The sequence below is a fragment of the Sphaerodactylus townsendi genome, linkage group LG16 (genome assembly GCF_021028975.2).
Source record: "Sphaerodactylus townsendi isolate TG3544 linkage group LG16, MPM_Stown_v2.3, whole genome shotgun sequence".
Taxonomy (NCBI): domain Eukaryota; kingdom Metazoa; phylum Chordata; class Lepidosauria; order Squamata; family Sphaerodactylidae; genus Sphaerodactylus; species Sphaerodactylus townsendi.
Window position 1 is genome coordinate 18087773 of NC_059440.1, and position 16805 is coordinate 18104577.

At 47.8% G+C, this 16805-nt stretch overlaps 2 protein-coding genes across 2 annotated transcripts; one reads left to right on the plus strand and one right to left on the minus strand.

The window, feature by feature from the left end:
• Positions 1-70: 70 nt before the first annotated feature.
• On the minus strand, positions 71-7937 carry METTL27 (methyltransferase like 27). Its single transcript, XM_048518451.1, has 5 exons — positions 7815-7937; positions 5056-5184; positions 3230-3365; positions 3005-3097; positions 71-476 (listed from the first exon to the last, which is right to left on the minus strand). Exons 1-5 carry the CDS (start codon positions 7935-7937, stop codon positions 247-249), a joined length of 711 nt encoding a protein of 236 aa, XP_048374408.1. The 3' UTR covers positions 71-246.
• Positions 7938-8083: 146 nt separating this feature from the next.
• On the plus strand, positions 8084-16189 carry LOC125445525. Its single transcript, XM_048518609.1, has 3 exons — positions 8084-8806; positions 11101-11516; positions 15917-16189. The coding sequence occupies exons 2-3, from the start codon at positions 11151-11153 to the stop codon at positions 16187-16189; spliced, it is 639 nt and encodes a 212-aa protein (XP_048374566.1). The 5' UTR covers positions 8084-8806; positions 11101-11150.
• Positions 16190-16805: the final 616 nt, after the last annotated feature.

Sequence of the window (16805 nt, forward strand, 5' to 3'; positions counted from 1 at the left end):
AATGAAGTATGGATTGATTTGCTTACGGCTGCTCCTTTGCAGGAGTAGGGTAGAGAAGAGGTACTCTGTGTAAGATTCCAGGTGCATTTTTTTTGCTTTTTATTATTACTACAAGTTGCAAAACTGACCAAATGGGGAAAAAACAGGCTCTGGAACTACGGCTTTCAGAAATGCCAGCTCATCGCCACCTATCAGTCCAAAACTTCCTTGGGGGTCTCCCAGCAAGTGGCAGGTGAAGCTGCTCCCTCAAAAGCCGACACCCAGAGTCTTCCTGTACAGGTAGATCACCCCAGAAATGTAGTCCGACCCCTCTGTGGCTTCTTGCTCCGATGTTGCCCTCTCCCACTGGCCGACTTCTTGCACCTTGACCTTTTCCCACAGTCCTCGCTGTTCCAGGTCATCCAGCAGCTGCTGCATTTGGCTCTTGTACCGCAAGTTGCTTTGGTTGTCCCGCGTAGTCAAGCACAGAAAGCCCCCTGTTTGGCAAGGAAGTCAGAGAACATCACACATTGGCATACAAGAATGTAGCTGGCAGGAAGAAGAGGTTGGCAAGAGAAACCACAGAGCTGAATCTGGGCCCATTCAGGGAGATATCTGGCCCTCTACATTGTCAAAATTCTCTTTTCCTCATTTCTTGAACACTGAGCAAGGGCAGCAGGGAGACCCAGACTGCATATCTTTCTGCTTCTCCTCTTGGCCTTTGCTTCTCATTGTCTTTCTGTGGTATTTACTCACTTGTGGAGACAGAAAGTGAGGGAGACAGAGGTGAATTGGATGCATACCTGTGCTATCCTCCCTCTGGAAGGAAAAGGACTTGGTGGTGGGGGGGGAGAAATATGGGTTGAAGGGCAGTGGGTCCTTTGTGGGGGCACTGACTCTGCCCTCCACAGGCCAAACTAGTTGTTCATCACCTCAAGAGCTATAGGGAAGATGGGAGAGAACCCTGACTAACCATGATCATTCCTCACTTCTCTCTGTGATACACTTCTAAAGATGCCGACCACAGATGCAGGCGAAACGTTAGGAACAAGATCTACCAGACCACGGCCACACAGCCCGGAAAACCCACCACAACCAGTTGAATCCGACCACGAAAGCCTTCGACAATACGTTGCCCTTCTGTATTTCCCCTGCAGGAGAAAGAATCTACCAAAGGCAAGATCAAGGCCCAGAAGGCCCTCCGGGCAGAGCCAGGTCACAAGGAAGGCAAGGAAGGCTTATCCAAACAACTCAGTGCTAACAAAGCCCTTCATCTGCCGAGAAAGGCCCTCAGGGCCGTGGCACCATCTAGTGACCGCAGATACCAATTCCCAGTTGTCTTGCTGGACCAGACATAAGTGGGCCGATCGAGGACAGCATCTGGGTTTTTTCCCTGACACCTGGAGCTATTCTATGCCCTGCAGAAAGAAATGGGAATATTTGCTCCAGAGGTGGAATACCAGCTCCTCCGGGGGCCACAGAAGGCCAGTAAATAAAGGAACCCCCCTCCCTAAATTACAGCCCAGATGCAAACCTGGGCCTCTCCTGCAGCTGCGGCGGAGCTGCAAGGTGTCAGAAATGGGGACTGTCCAACATCTGGTTTAAAATGCTACAGAAGAATAAAGGAACTTACGAAGCTAGAAAGAGAGCCTGTGGAACTGGGAGCAGTTAATATGTCCAGCAGGCTTTCTCAGGTCTTGAATCAAGATTGCAGGTGGTCCTTGCATGCCACTATGGGGATTTTTATTACCTTAGTGTAGAGTGTCAACTCCAATGTACAGAACTCCCTTTCTGCTGCTCCCAGTTCAGCAATTTGACAGCCCTTCCCGTGGTCTACAAATCAGCCATTCAATCTGATGACTTCACACCTGAAGGCCACGGCAGTACAAAATAATGGAGACCAAGCCCCGACTGTCAGAGCAACAAACAATACCTGCGCTGCACGCTACAAAGATCTTAGCGGCAGCCGAGTTTCCTTGCTGCTTGAACCAAACCCAGAAAGTCAGTCCAACGAATGAATTCCAAAACTGAAAACCAGCTTCCCGCAGCAACTGTTCTGCAAAGCGGCTCTGATTAAGGACTGTGACACTCAAGGTGAGAGAAAGGAGAAGGCAGGAAAAGGAAATTGTGCCCTGCTTTGATTTCTGTCCTTAAGGAGCATAGAGTCTTCAGGGTGTGGGGTAGAGCAGCATTACCCTTCTAAGAGCAACAAAAGAGAATGTACCATCTTCAACCACACTAGAATGGGGCCTCTGTGATCAGAGGCAAAGCACAGGTCTGGCTGTGTCATGCCCTGATGGCATCTTTCTACCGCTGGCCAGTATAGGGAGTCTGTTTAGCAGCAGCGGTGTAGTGGTTAAGAGCAGGTGCACTCTAATCTGAAGAACCGGGTTTGATTCCCTGCTCTGCCACTTGAGCTGTGGAGGCTTATCTGGGGAACGAGATTAGCCTGTGCACTCCAACACATACCAGAGCTCTTTGGGTTAGTCACAGTTCTTTGGATTTCTCTCAGCCCCACCTACCTCACAGGGTGTTTGTTGGGGGGGGGGAGGGAACAGAGATTATAAGCCCCTTTGAGTCTCCTTACAGAAGAGAAAGGGGGGATATAAATCCAAACTACTACTCCTCTTCTCCTCTCCTCCTCCTCCTCCTCTTCTCCTCCTCCTCCTCCTCCTCCTCCTTCTCCTTCTCCTCCTCCTCCTCCTCCTCCTCCTCCTCCTCCTCCTCCTCCTCCTCCTCCTCCTTCTCCTCCTCCTCCTTCTCCTTCTCCTCCTCCTCCTCTTCTTCTCCGTCTCCTTTTCTCCTGCACCTCCTCCTCCTCTTCTTCTTCTCCTCCTCTTCTTTTACTCCTCCTCCTCCTCCTCCTCCTCCTCCTCCTCCTCTTCTTCTTCGACTGGACTGATTTTTGGTCCACCTCAGAGCTGCCAATTGTTCCAACAAATACCTGTCCTCCCCGGGTCTTCCCCCTCCCCCCCCCACCTCCACAATTGAGCTTATCTTGTCAAAGCCACACCTGGGTCCCTACCTGGTTTGGTGACGCGAAGCAGCTCTGGGATGACACTGGTGGGCACCTGCCCTTCGCTGAGTGCCCCAACAATTGTAACAGCATCGTAGAAGCCTGGGGTGGAAGAAGTGATGCTTAGCTGCAGGGAAGAAGGGGGGGGGGCAGTGCCAGGAAGCAGCCCCAAAGAGAGAGCTGAGTGCCCCGCCAGCCTGTCCCCCACTTCCAGCTTGTTCCTGGTTGTGTTACCTGAGGGTGCGGGCAAGGCTTCCTGGTCCAGCCTGCACAGATTCAGCTCCTGATACAGCCCCTTTTGGCGCGCGTGTTCCAACATCCCCCAACTTCCATCCAGGCCGTGGAAGCGGCAGAAGCCCTTTGCCTGCAGCTGGAAATGTAGTGCGAGTCATGTCATTCTGCTGGCTGCCAGTCAAATGAGACACATTTGGACTCACCAGCTGTCACATTCTGGATGGGGCACACTAGATATCTAGGGCTTTTTCAGTGGTGGCCTCTCACCTGCAGGAGTATACTGCCCAGAGGGACATATGGGGTCAAATGTCCCCAGACTGCAACCATTTAGTCACTTGGGGGGGGGGCAGAAAATCACCCCCACACTCCTTCTCCTTCCCCCTGGGTCGGATCGGCAGCCAGGCTCCTTACCGGCGCATCTAGCCGGGACCGGATTACGCCGGTACACCCTGTACCATCTTCACTGGCTGCCTATTGAGTTCCAGATCATGTTCAAAGTGTTGGTTTTGACCTTCAAGGCTGTGAGCGGCCTTGGGCCTGCATATCTGAGGGACCACATCTCCTTATACTGCCCCACTAGGTCCCTCTGCTCCTTGGAGAAGTGCCTACTAAAGGTCCCTGACCCGAAAGACATCCAGCTGGCCTCTACGAGGGCCAGGGCTTTTACGGCCCTGACTCCTCTCTGGTGGAACAGGCTCCCTAGAGAGACCAGGGCCTGCAAAATGGATCTGTTCCGCCAGGGGTTTGGCCAACTGGGTTGAGTGTGTATCCCCATTCCATCTTGGCCTCTCGTGGGCACGGGGGGAGGGGGGCAGGGAGGGGGGGTTCTGTCGCCTTCTGAAACAACATCATTCCTAAGTTATGGTATTTATCGATTGTTCTATCTTGTTGGGTTTTATTATTATATGAATTATGATTCAATTATTGTTTTATCTTTGCTGTTCACCGCCCTGAGCCCTTCAGGGGAGGGTGATTTATAAATCTAATTATAAATAAATATAAATGCACTGACTTCAAGATCTGGTGCAAAAAACGTTGTTTGGTCATGGTGGGGGAGAGCAGAAGCCTATATGGGGTGGGGTGGGCCCCCGAAAACTTTGCACTGGGCCACATTTTTCCTAGATACGCCCCTTGAGCCCAGCACAAACACTTCTTTTTACCCCGGCTTTTAAAATGGGGGTGGGTGGGTTATCCTCATCATTTTAATGGTCTGCTTCTGTTTCACAGACAGTTTTTATGCTGCTTATATCCAATGGATTTTTTTAATATTGTAATTTTTATTGTAAGCCGTCTTAAGCATGATTCTTAAGGGGCAACATATAATCACCCCAAGGGAATAAATATTCTAATTTACACACTTGTGGTCTTCTTCACATTGATCCTACATTCCCTTCAGGTTGAATTCTTGACTGTGCACACATGTCCCCTCTTTGGAATTCACCATGCTTTCAGATCAGAAAATTCCAGTGGTTTCCAAACGTTCTCAAAGCGTGACTTTTTCTCTCCCCTTGCAGGGAAAGCAAAGGAATTCTATACGCTTTAGTCTTTCTTCGGGTGTTCTTTCTCCTCCTCTCTTCACCTGCCCACCCCATAGCAATTCTTCCCACTATTTGAGACCCCATTTCAGAACAATCAGAAGGGCCTCCTCTTTTTTTAAAAACAGGGAAAATGACATGAAATTAACCAGATCTAGCAAAGTAACACTAGACCAAAGATTGCAGTTTAGTCTGCCAAATGGGGAATGTGTCAAATTGCACACCCAGGCCTGACCACTAGCCCACACTAATTTGCAACCCCAGGTGAACCTGGGCGGGGATCCATGTTACCTCCTGGGCCACAAGCCCTGTGCCACAAGCCACATCGAGTACCAGAACATCTGCGAGGGATCCCTGGAACACAGAGGCCAGACAGGAAGCAGCCAATCTGGGGGCTTGGTACTGTAGCGTTATCACATCCTAGAGGAGAAAAGCATCAGGCAATTATCTGAGCTGGTGAATTCACAACAAGCATTTTTTTAAAAAGCTACTGCATGTTGCATACTTAATCACAATAGTCCTCTGAGATTCAGTTCAAGGCCACCTACAGAGATTTATGGCTACCCAGGGACTTGAACTTTGCCTCCAAACTGAGCAGTCTGTGTTCTTTATCGTTCTGCACGTTCCAGAGCAGAGTCCGAGATCTGAAAACAGATGCTGGGCCTGTGACTTGTGGCCGAAATTGAGACAGAGCAATAGCCCCAGAACAGGTCAGATCCAAGGAGGAAAGTCCCACTGCTTGCTAGCACAGGGCCAAAAGGGAGGACGGGAGATAAGGTGAATGTTTCAAAGGACAGATTTCAGACAGGGTGGTGGCCCTGGGGCAGCTGGCTCCACCCCAATCTGCATTGGAGGAGACTGCTCACCCTTGAAAGAGCAGTGGTGCAGCCCAGGAGTGTTCATAGACCCACAGGTCTACAAGACTTGATAGCTTGGGGGGGAGGGGAAGAAAGGGGAACCCTGACTTCAGGTCAGTCAGTCAGTCAGTCAGTCAGTCAGTCAGTCAGTCAGTCAATCAATCTTTACTATGGTCATAGTCCAGCATAGACCACCATATGGTACAGAAGATTAAAAAGGTAAAGTTTCACTGCAAGCAGTGATTTTATAGGCAAGCCACTTTTGTGGGGTTGTTTGCCATTGCTATTCTTTACCCCCTAGCTAAGAGCTAGGAAAGGTACTCATTTACCGACCAATAAATGGATGGATGGCTGAGTTGACCATGAACCAGCTGCCGGGATATCTGACCCACAGGAGGCTCGAACTCCTGGCCGTGTGAGTGGCAGTGCAAGCACTTAACCACTACGCCATATGGCTCCTGCGGTACAGAAGATACTTACAATTGAAAGGATAAAATATAGTAAAACTGTAAATACATGTATAGAATCCACCAGCAGAAGAAAACCAAGAGCACGAAAAGGTACGGGAACATAAAGGGGTGGGATAAGAGTGTAAATATTAAAAGGAAACAAGACATAAGGGGACCATAAAACTGGCAGATAAAAGGCTATAAATAAATCCCAGTGATAACCTTAGTATTTATTGTGCCTGTTTTATTGCACAGAGCATTCTGCAATGTTCTTCAAGTGCTGCTGATATGTTATATCAGGGTTTAAGCACTGCAGCAGAGTGATCTAAAACTGACCTGTGTGACCTGGAAATGTACTCAGCAGAGGCAAAATAAAACCAGTACGTGCCTTTTTATGGTACTGACACTGGAGAAACACATGATCAGACAGGTTTGATGCTTTCCTCTGATGTCAGAGGCCCCTGTCTTTTTCTTGTGAAGGTCTGGCAAAACAAGCCCCCCCCCGCCCATTTCTTTCTGTAATACCCTCAGCGTCACCCATGCTCTGGTAACATCGAGGCAAGAGCGTTGTGCTGCGCTCCAAGCAGGGCTGCCTTTGGAAAGCACTCAAAAACGTTGAGAGGTGCAAAATGTAGCGCATGGATCATGACCTAGAGTTGACGGCCATGATTGGACAACCGCTGCTCCCTCCCAGTTCATTCCAGAGTTCAATTAATTCAGAGTGCTATTGTCACCCTTTAAAGCCTAAGAGCTGCGAGCATCTACAGGACTGCCTTTCCCCATCCGAATCCACGTTCCAAAACCTGACAGAAGGCCCATCTTTGTGTGTCCCTGCCTCTGGAGGTGAGGTGGGTTGCTACCAGAGACTGGGCCTTTTCTGCATTGGCACCGAGGCCAAGGAACGCCCCTTCCTTTATGTGTGCCTGCAAGTTAACCCCTCAGAAGCCAGACAACATTTTTGTTTGCTTGTGCTTTTAGTGGTGGCTTTTAACTGGCTTTGTTAAGGCATATTTTCCCATTCTGACTTATTTATAGCCACAGTTATCAGCTAATAATCTTTATATTGTCTAGTTTTATTGCTGATTTTGCTTTCCAGTTCCCTTGCATATTTTTCTGTTATGTCCCAAAAGCCACTTGAAGGGCTTTACCAGGACATTTTCTGAATATATCAATATTTGTGGCCAAAGGGCAGGAGATCGTTCTATTATATTCCTGTGGAATTTATCCTGCCCTTGCAAATGACTTAGATTTGGGGGTGGGAGAGTGGGGGACTTTTTTTTTGACGTTCCTTTACCAGGCAGATGCTTGAGAATAAAATCCTGGTTAAGGGGCAACTAAATCATCTTAATGATCACATATATTTCCCCCCACGGTTGGAGATCTGGATTACGTTGCTCAGAAACACACAACCAGCCACACTGTCAGGAACTGAGCTTCTAGTTTGTTTTATTTATTTTAATTTTCGATTTATATCCCACCCTCCCCTGCAGGGCTCAGGGCGGCGTCCTCATGAAACAAGAAGGTTGTCAAATACCTGACCTCCTATGAGAAGCCAGCATGGGATCGTAGTGGTCAAGGTGTTGGACTAGGATCTGAGAAGCCCTTGTTGCCAAGAGCTAAACATAGACTTTCTCTTCGCAAAGTTCCCAAAGCTTTTTTAAAAAAGCCATCTGGATGTACAGGCAGGAGGGGGAACGCTCTCTGCACATGCTCTTAGCCACCGCCAGCAAAGCGGGAGAGGCACCTGCTCATACTCCGGAGCCCAGCCGTCGTAAAAGTGCAGTTGTTCCTCCGAGTCGTTTTCGTGATGCACAGCAGAGACGCGACGTTGAACCTCCGCTAGGCTCCGGCTGCTGGAGGCGGCCATAGCGGAGGAGGAGGAGGAGGAGGAGGAGGAGAGTTTTCTCTTGCCCCATTGGCCGCCTCCGTCCCGGCCCTCCCAGAGAAGGCAGCTCCCCTTCCCAGCCTGTCGCTGCACCCTCTCCTGGATCGGCTTAATCTGTTTGCGGAACTCTAGTCCCGCCTGCTCTATGTCAAATAACTAATACAGGGGTATCCAACTCTGGCCCCTCCAGATGTTCATGGACTATGATTCCCATCAGCCCCAGGGGCACCCCTGAACTAATATACGAGTGTTTTGGTTTTTCTTGCTTGTTTCTTGTCGGCTGGAGGCAAACGCTTGTCGCTCTTTTCAAGATGACTCTCGGCTCTTTTACAGCATTCATCATCAACCAAGACGAGGCTTTAGATGAGGCTGAGATGGGGCAGCATTGAGCGTGGCCACTAAGAGCTTCCAACAAGCATCTCTTTCCCCCTCCATCTAGGAAGGCGCTCCCATTTTTTGGCCTAAACGTGGCACAACAGGCAGCAGCTCATCTGAGCATCTTTGGAAGCCAGGAGAACGGCGCTGCTTGGTTCCCATGGCAACCGGGGCGGAGGGTACCAATCTCCATGGCAACGGGAGGAAGTCAGAATTTGCATCAGGAGGAGGAGGCGGGTGCAGGTGTAGCTGGTTGTGCCATCAGATTCATCCTCTCCTGTGATGTCACAAAGAGACCTAAGTGTTGGAAGCAATTTGTGTCTTGAAGGTCACTAGACCTTACATCAGTAGCTTTTCCTATCACACGGTAAACCAACTTTCTTTGAAATTTCACAGAGCTGGTTGGGCCTTTCAGCTGGTGACCACTAGATGCCTAGACAAGGAGGCTGTTTTGATTCCTGCCCATTAGCAAAGGGGTAAGTGCTCTGAGAAACCTATACAGCGAACAGCACCTTACCCTAGGCGCAGGGCCTTCCCAATCAGAATTTTATACTGTCCTTCCATGATGAGAGACAATAGAGTCAAAGAGAGGTCTAAGTTTATCCAGTGAGCTTCATGGGCAAGAGGGGTTTGAACCTGCCTCACCCCGGTCCTAGTTTGAGACTCTAACCACTACACTGCAGTGGCATTAGGAGATTTCCTCTAATTCTGACAGCAAATGACCACCCTTAAGACAGAGCCATCTGCATTGACCTTTCTGCCCCAGGGGAACCTGTGGTGGTCCTTGGGGTAGGGTCCATCTCAGCTGGGTCAAATTGCTAAGACTTCCAACATTATGAATGTTCCTCGTACCAAGTAAGACTGTTTGATTCAGTATTGGGGCTGGCAGCCGCTGTCCAAGGTCTCCACCCTTCATGACATTAACTAGGAGCAGCAGTGGTGTAGTGGTTAAGAGCAGGTGCACTCCTCGCTCTGCCACTTGAGCTGTGGAGGCTTATCTGGTGAACCAGATTAGCTTGTGCATTCCAACACGTCAGCTGGGTGACCTTGGGCAAGTCATAGTTCTTTGGAGCCCTCTCAGCCTTACCTACCTCACAGGGCGATTGTTATGGGGAGGGGAAAGGGAAAGAAGATTGTAAACCCCGTTGAGTCTCCTTACTGGAGAGAAGTGCGTTGGGGGGTGGGGGGAATAAATCCAAACTCTTCTTCTCTTCTGCGACTATCTGCAAGCCATGCTGCTGCTTTCCGGCTGAGCTGCGGCTCCTACCCCAAACTGTCAATAATCAGAAAATGGTGTCATTGCACAGAGAAGTCAACATTTGAAGGGAAGAGGCTGTGACTCAGTGAAAGAGCTTTTGCTGGGTGTGCAGGGGGTCCCAAATGCAATCCCCACCATCTCTAGGTAAAAAGGTCAGGAGGCAGGTGATGAAAGAAGAGTCCGTGGCATAGAGTGGAAACCTGCAGTACTGCAGCCCAAGCTCTGCTCACGACCTGAGTTTGATCCCAACGGAAGTCGGGTTCGAGTAGCCGGCTCAAGGTTGACTCAGCCTTCCATTCCTAGGAGGTCAAGTAAAATGAGGACCCAGATTGCTGGGGGTAAAGTGCAAAAGGCTGGGGAAAGTCATGGCAAGAGAGGAAAACGACATGACCTGAATCCTAGTAGGAACACCATGTGTATGATTCTGTATGAAAACTGGCCAAGTATAGCCACTTTGATGATTAATCACAACAGTATGAACGCAAAAGAATATATGCACTGAAGAAGATTATTCTTTTGAAAACGCTCTACAGTGCGCCAGCATTCTGCAAAGGTGATGCAAAAGTGATTGCAAAGTTCACTCAGCGTCCTTTGCTATTGAATCCTACATTCTTCCAGCATTTTGGAAAGGGCTTGTCTTCTCCAACACGTCTAATTTACGATCTTCTTCTGGTGGTTGGTAAGCGACCGGCTCCCACATGCCTATGTGATTTATCTACACCACCACAAACTGACTTTTGAAACATTGTCTCTATTCATGAATGGTCCCCCTATCTGTGGGATTTATGAATGAATTTGATTCCAGCGCTATTCTATCTATATATAAGAATGTATTTATAATACTATTAATGCATTTAGACTTGTCATTCATGTTATAAATCAGTTTGTTGTACTTCCCTGTTTTGGGCGAGTGTTTTTCTGGAGGTAGCTCATCCAGTTTCCGTGAAAGTCATGGCAAACCACCCTGTAAACATAGACTGTCTGGAAGAAGAAGAGTTTGGATTTATAGCCCACCTTTCTCTCCTGTAAGGAGACTCAAGATGGCTTACAAGCTCTTTTCCCTTCCTCTCCCCACAACAGACACCTGGCGAGGTAGGTGGGGCTGAGGGAGTCCTGAGGGAACTGTGGCTAGCCCAAGGTCACGCAGCAGGAGTGTAGGAGTGTGGAAACACATCTGGTTCACCAGATAAGCCTCAGGTGGAGGAGTGGGGAATCAAACCCGGTTCTTCAGACTAGAATCCATCTGCTCTGAACCACTGCACCATGCTGGCACCTAGTAAATATTGCGATGTGATGTCACCCCCGTAGGTCAGTAATGACCTGGTGTTTGCATAGGGGACTACCTTTACCTTTTAGGTGACGGAAGACTTCAACCTGAAGTCTGGAAAACTACTGCCAGTCTGAGCAGACAGTACCCGTTATGGCTAATGGTTTGATTCAGTGTAAATCAGCTTTGTGTGTATATGTGTGTAAAAGAGAGTGATAGTGAATGTGTTCTTCCTTTAACCACAGATCTCCCTGTTGCCCTGTTCCAACCCTCTGCAGTCAAGCCTTAATTCCTGATGGAGCCTGTCGCCTGTCAATCCATCTTAGAAAACTCAGCTCCTCCTGCCAAGGATCCTGATCTGCCATCGCAGCCTCCGGCGCGTGTCGGCAGGATCCAGCGTGGGGCAGCGCAAGGCAAGACCAGCGGCCTGTACTTGAAGCTCGTCTCCTTGCGAGGCGGGCTCATGAGCTGGTACTTCTGCCTCAAGCAGATTCAGTGGGACCTGTTGCAGTGGATCCACATCTCCTTGGAGTTGGCCATCGACGTCTTCTTCAGCTGGGTGCAAAATGTGCTCTTGGTTTCCATGATGCTTCTGCTGCTGGCTTGGAAGGCTCACAGTGGGGCCAGGCAGCACGGTTGGAGAACGTTGCTGTGGGACTTGGTGAGTGTGGAGACGGAGCAGGCCTCACTGGGCAATGGGAAACAGGAGCTTTCGGGCCGGGTCCAGAACTCCTTGCTTTTGCTGTTTAATTGAGGGGAAGGAGTGGGCAAATTTTAATATGGTATTAAGAGCTCTTCTCATTGCCCCAGTTAAGAACATATCCAATGTTATCCTGGGCCCTTTCCGCACTTGCAGAATAATGCACTTTCAATCCACTTTCAATCCACTTTGCAGCTGAATTTTTACTGTGCAGAACAGCAAATCCACTTTCAAACAATTGTGAAAGTGGATTGAATGTGCATTATTCTTCATGTGCGGAAGGGGCTCTGGCTGGCCAAATGCCTGGCGGTACAGGTCCGTTTTTCAGGCCCTGTGGAAACTTTGTATGTCCCGCAGGGCCCTGATCCCACCTGGGAGCCTGTTCCACCAAGTAGGGGCCAGGGATGTAAAAGCACTGGCCGTTGCTGAAGCCTGTCGGATCGCCCTGGGGCCAGGGATCACCAACAGGCCCGCCTCTAAAGAATGGAGGGGCCTAGCGGGGCAATACTATCTCTGAGCTTGGGAACAAAACCAAGAACTTGACAAAGCCATTTTGTTTAGATATGAAGACTGTACTTAGGAGGTAACCTGAGGTCAAAATCGAACCTAATTGACATCTCTCTCTCTTCTTGGATACTCTCTCCAAGTATGCATCGGGAAAAAAAAATTATGTAAGATAACTCAGACTCACTGAAGAGCCAAACAGCTATAAAGCAAAGGAAGTCATTAGAGGGAAAAATTAGGAAAGATGGAAGGATGCCGTTTAGGCTGTTAATACACAACGCAGATAGCCAAAACAACACATGTCCCCATCAGAAACGTATAAGCGTTAATAATAACCAGATCGTGCCCCTCTATAATCAAATCAAAGGCAGCAGTTCTTGCCTAATAGTCTTTTGGGGTTTGAGCACATTCCAGTAAACAATAACAGGAGACCATAGCTTTCTAAACTGTTTGGTGGAATGCCGTTCCCCTTTCCCCAAGATGTTTATACGAGGTACGCTTACTCATTAACCACGCATTTGAAACCCTGCACAACCAAAGACACATGCAAGTTCAACAATTGCGTGTCCAAAATTTCGCAATCCAGAGCCCAGCCAAAACAAGAGAGATTCGTTATCGTACCAATGTTTACTTCCCTCACTGACCCCCTGAAATAACCCCAAAGGAACACTGGACCGTCATGAATCGAATCGGCAATCAATCCTCCTATTTTTTGATGTGCATTTTTTCAATAAGCCGGAACGTCTGCGCATTGCCCGTTCCAGGAACAATCTTGCATCTGTGGCTGAACACGTTCCTGTGGACCAGCCTTCTTCTAAGTCTCACAGCAACAGAATTCCACCTTTAGACATTGTCGAGAACATTCCCTCTCGAAGTTACATCAATAAACTAATGCTCTCGTTTCATATGTATTTCACTGGGTGTCAGAGAAACGGATTTGAAGGCTTTGCTCCCTCTTTGTGGTACGGTGTCAGATCTGCACCTATCAGCCTGTCTCTGCCTTTAGACATAAGTTCCTGTTGAGTTGGAGGTTTGACAAGCATTTGTTTGAAATCTGTTGGCTTTCTGAAAACATTACTGGAATGTTAAAACGTGTCAAATACAACTCTCTGTTGGTACATACTGCAGGCTTGGAATGTTGTCTGGATAAATTTTTTTTCTCTGCCTGACTTCCCTAAGTAAATTCAAAACCAACCTTCATTGGACAATTACTCCTTATCCACGGATCAAAATGACCTCACGTGTGAGCAATCCTACAAATTGGGCTGAAAATAATTGAGGTCAGCAGGGAAATCTGGACGCCAGCGTTGTCCTCAAATTTATCCCACACTTTTCACAGAGCGGCTTGAATCAGGTTATTTCTCGCGGCTAGAAGGTCTTTTCTTTTTAACCAAATCCATGTTGCACGAATCATGTTGACTCAGAGCTGTTCCCCTATGCAATGAGAATTCACTCGGCCGAAAAAGAGCAGTCAAAAGTGTATTATGTTCATATTTAAGTTCTGGCTAATCTTTGGTAGTCAGAGTGGTTTGGATCGAATATGTTCATAATTACATGTGAGTCGTTCCATCGTGCTGAATTAGATTGAAAATTAAACATTGACAAAAAGGCGATAAGGTTACATTTTATTTATTTGCTTCATTTATCATCAGCCTTGGTCACTGAGGCTCCTGACAGATTTCATAATTATTAAAGCTGTTCAGGAAAGATCAGTATATGATCATGGCAATGCGCCTGGACGAGCGACTAAAGCAACAAAGAAATAAAATCATATAATATGAACTGGGTTTTCAGAACTGTGGGACCTAAAGGTGGTATCCTATATCTGGGGGATATGAAAGGGGAGGAAAACTGTGTACAGATTTCATTGTGTATGTTAAGTGCCATGATGTCACTTCCAATTCATGGCGACTCTATGAATCAAGATCCTGTAAAATGTTCCCCCACAAAATGTTAATAGCCTTGCTCAGGTCTAGCCTTGCTCAGGTCTAGCAAACTGAGGGCCGTGACTTCCTTGATGGAGTCCATGCAGCTCGTGTTGGGTCTGTAATATGGGCATATGTAAATAACAATGAAGTTGCATTGTTAGGGCATTGTGAGGGCATTGTGAGGGCATCTGCAATCAAGAGGATGGGATAACCAGGCAACTACTATGCAGATGCCCTCACTAATTTATTTATTTATTTATTTATTTATTTATTTATTTATTTATTTATTTATTTATTTATTTATTTATTTATTTATTTATATACCGCCCTCCCCCGAAGGGCTCATAATTGATTATGTACATATGCTAAAATGGGTGGATTCCACTCAACACATGCAAAGCACATTTGCTAATTGCACCCTAATTGCACATTTGCTAATTGCACTTGTTAACCAATGCAAATGGTTCTTCCCCCACCCTGGACATTCCACAGGTATATATACTCCACTTGCTTTACTACCATCAGAGCCCCTGAAGATGCCAGCCACAGATGCAGGCAAAATATCAGGAGAAAATGCTAGTAGAACACAGCCATACAGCCCGGAAATCCCACAACACCCCAGGAAGGAAGTTTCCCTGAGATTAGCAATCTACACATCAAAGGCATAGTGTCAGAGCCATAGAGAAAGGATGCCCAGTGCCTTGTCCCCTCTATCTCTGGGACTCTGTAGTCAAGTCCCCCTCTGAAGTCTGAGGTTAAAAGACTTCCAACACTCTGGAGGTCTCTTGCCTGGGAAAGCCGGCATGAGAGTTGCCATGAATCCCTTATTACTTGGCAGCTCTTTCAAACCCTGCTGCCGTTATAACGTCCCTGCAGAATTCAGTTTTTCCACATACACTTTAATGCTAAATTACAGAAAATGCTAGAAAGAGATATATGAATCTTGACAAGACATTCTTTTTGATTGTGGAAATTCTTAATAGCCAGGACAATTTGAGACCATCTGCGTCTCACAATTGTCCAGAATAATATCTGCAGTGACACTTGACGAGACCCCCTGAATATTGGATATCCTTCAAGTGCCACGTTGATTCAAACATTTTTCATGGATTGCGTGGGGGCACTTCTATCCTAGCTAAGTCTGAGGCACAAGGTGTCTTATGAGAGAAAAGAAAAACATCTCTGATCGCAAGGTCGTTGGCAGGGTCGTAAAGGAGTAAACGGCCAGCAAAAACAGAACACCTAAAACATTTCAGACACGAAGTTTTAGACATAAAATATGTAATAAGGGCAGGGTTCTCAGCTTGCCAACCTCCTTGTGGTGGCTGGAGAGCTCCAGGCAACACAGATCAGTTCGCCTGCAGAAAATGGCTATGTGTGGCGTACTGGGTAAGAGCAAGTGGATTCTAATCTGGAAAACCTGGTTTGATTCCTCCACCTGAGTAGCCAAGGCTTATCTGGTGAACCAGATGTGTTTCCACACTCCTGTATTCCTGCTGCGTGACCTCGGGCTAGTCACAGTTCTTCAGAACTCTCTCAGCCCCACCTACCTCACAAGGTGTCTGTTGTGGGGAGAGGAAGGGAAAGGAGCTTGTAAGCCACCTTGGGTCTCCTTACAGGAGAGAAAAGTGGGGTATAAATCCAAACTCTTCTTCTTTGGAAGGTGGATTCTATGGCTTTATAACCTATTGAAGTCCCTCCCCTCTTCAAATCCTACCCTCCTCAGGCTCTGCCCCCCAAATCACCAGGTATTTCCTAACCCAGAGCTGGAAATGCCAGGGCTTACCCTTTTCCTTCTGCACCGCTTCTCAGCATTGAATCCCCCTTCCTGTCCAAACAACCTCCCCACGCCACCCCTCCTTGTGCTTCCAAGCTGTTTGGAAGCAAAGTGTGATATGCAACGAGTCCTTGCTGGCTTTCTTTTGCTAGACCTCGCAGCTGCAGCACGCCTGGGACCAGTCTCTCTTGAGGGCCTGTTGTTGCAACCTGAGAAGCTTTGTGGAGCGGGCAGCCTTGGCTCCGATCCAGTGTGTCACCTGGATGACCTACTACCTGGTCCGGGCTCTGGAAGTCATCTTCGTGCAGGCTTTGATGATGGCGGGAGAGGAGAAAGAGGAAGAGGCGCTGGTGGAAGCCTTTTCTGAGTCTCTGTCTGTGCTCATCCTTCAGTGTGAGGAACAAGATTCAAGCAGCGGTCAATAAACCATCTCTTGACAACAGCTTTTGTATTAGATGATGCACAGATCGCCTTTCTTCCTGAGTTTAGTGCAGGAGTCTGCAACCTGCGGCTCTCCAGATGTTCGTGGTTTACAATTCCCATCAGCCCCTGCCAGCATGGCCAATTGGCAGGGGCTGATGGGATTTGTAGTCCACGAACATCTGGAGAGCCGCAGGTTGCAGACCCCTGGTCTAGTGTAAGTCAATATAATCAAGAGGATGGGACATCCAGTAAACAGTGCCGTAGGATTTGGAATGCGGAAATATTTTTGTTAAAAAAACCAAGCAGAAAGCTGAAACAAGGCATAAGCAATTGACACGGTATGGATGATGCAAAAATTGTATAATAGGTGCCCATAGCGACAGACGATATATATTATATACGTTAGTATAGCCCACAATTTTTTTTGAACCCTCAGTACAGCCTTCTTACCTGTGTAAAAATGCCCTCCTGAATAATCCAGTTTTGCATTGATTTCAGAGAGACAGGATAGTGGAGACCTTTCTGACCTCCACAGGTAGGCCATTCGATAAGGTGGCGTTCACAACAGAAAATAAACACGGGCAATTGTTAATCTCGCCTGATGGGCTGGCAGGGGGG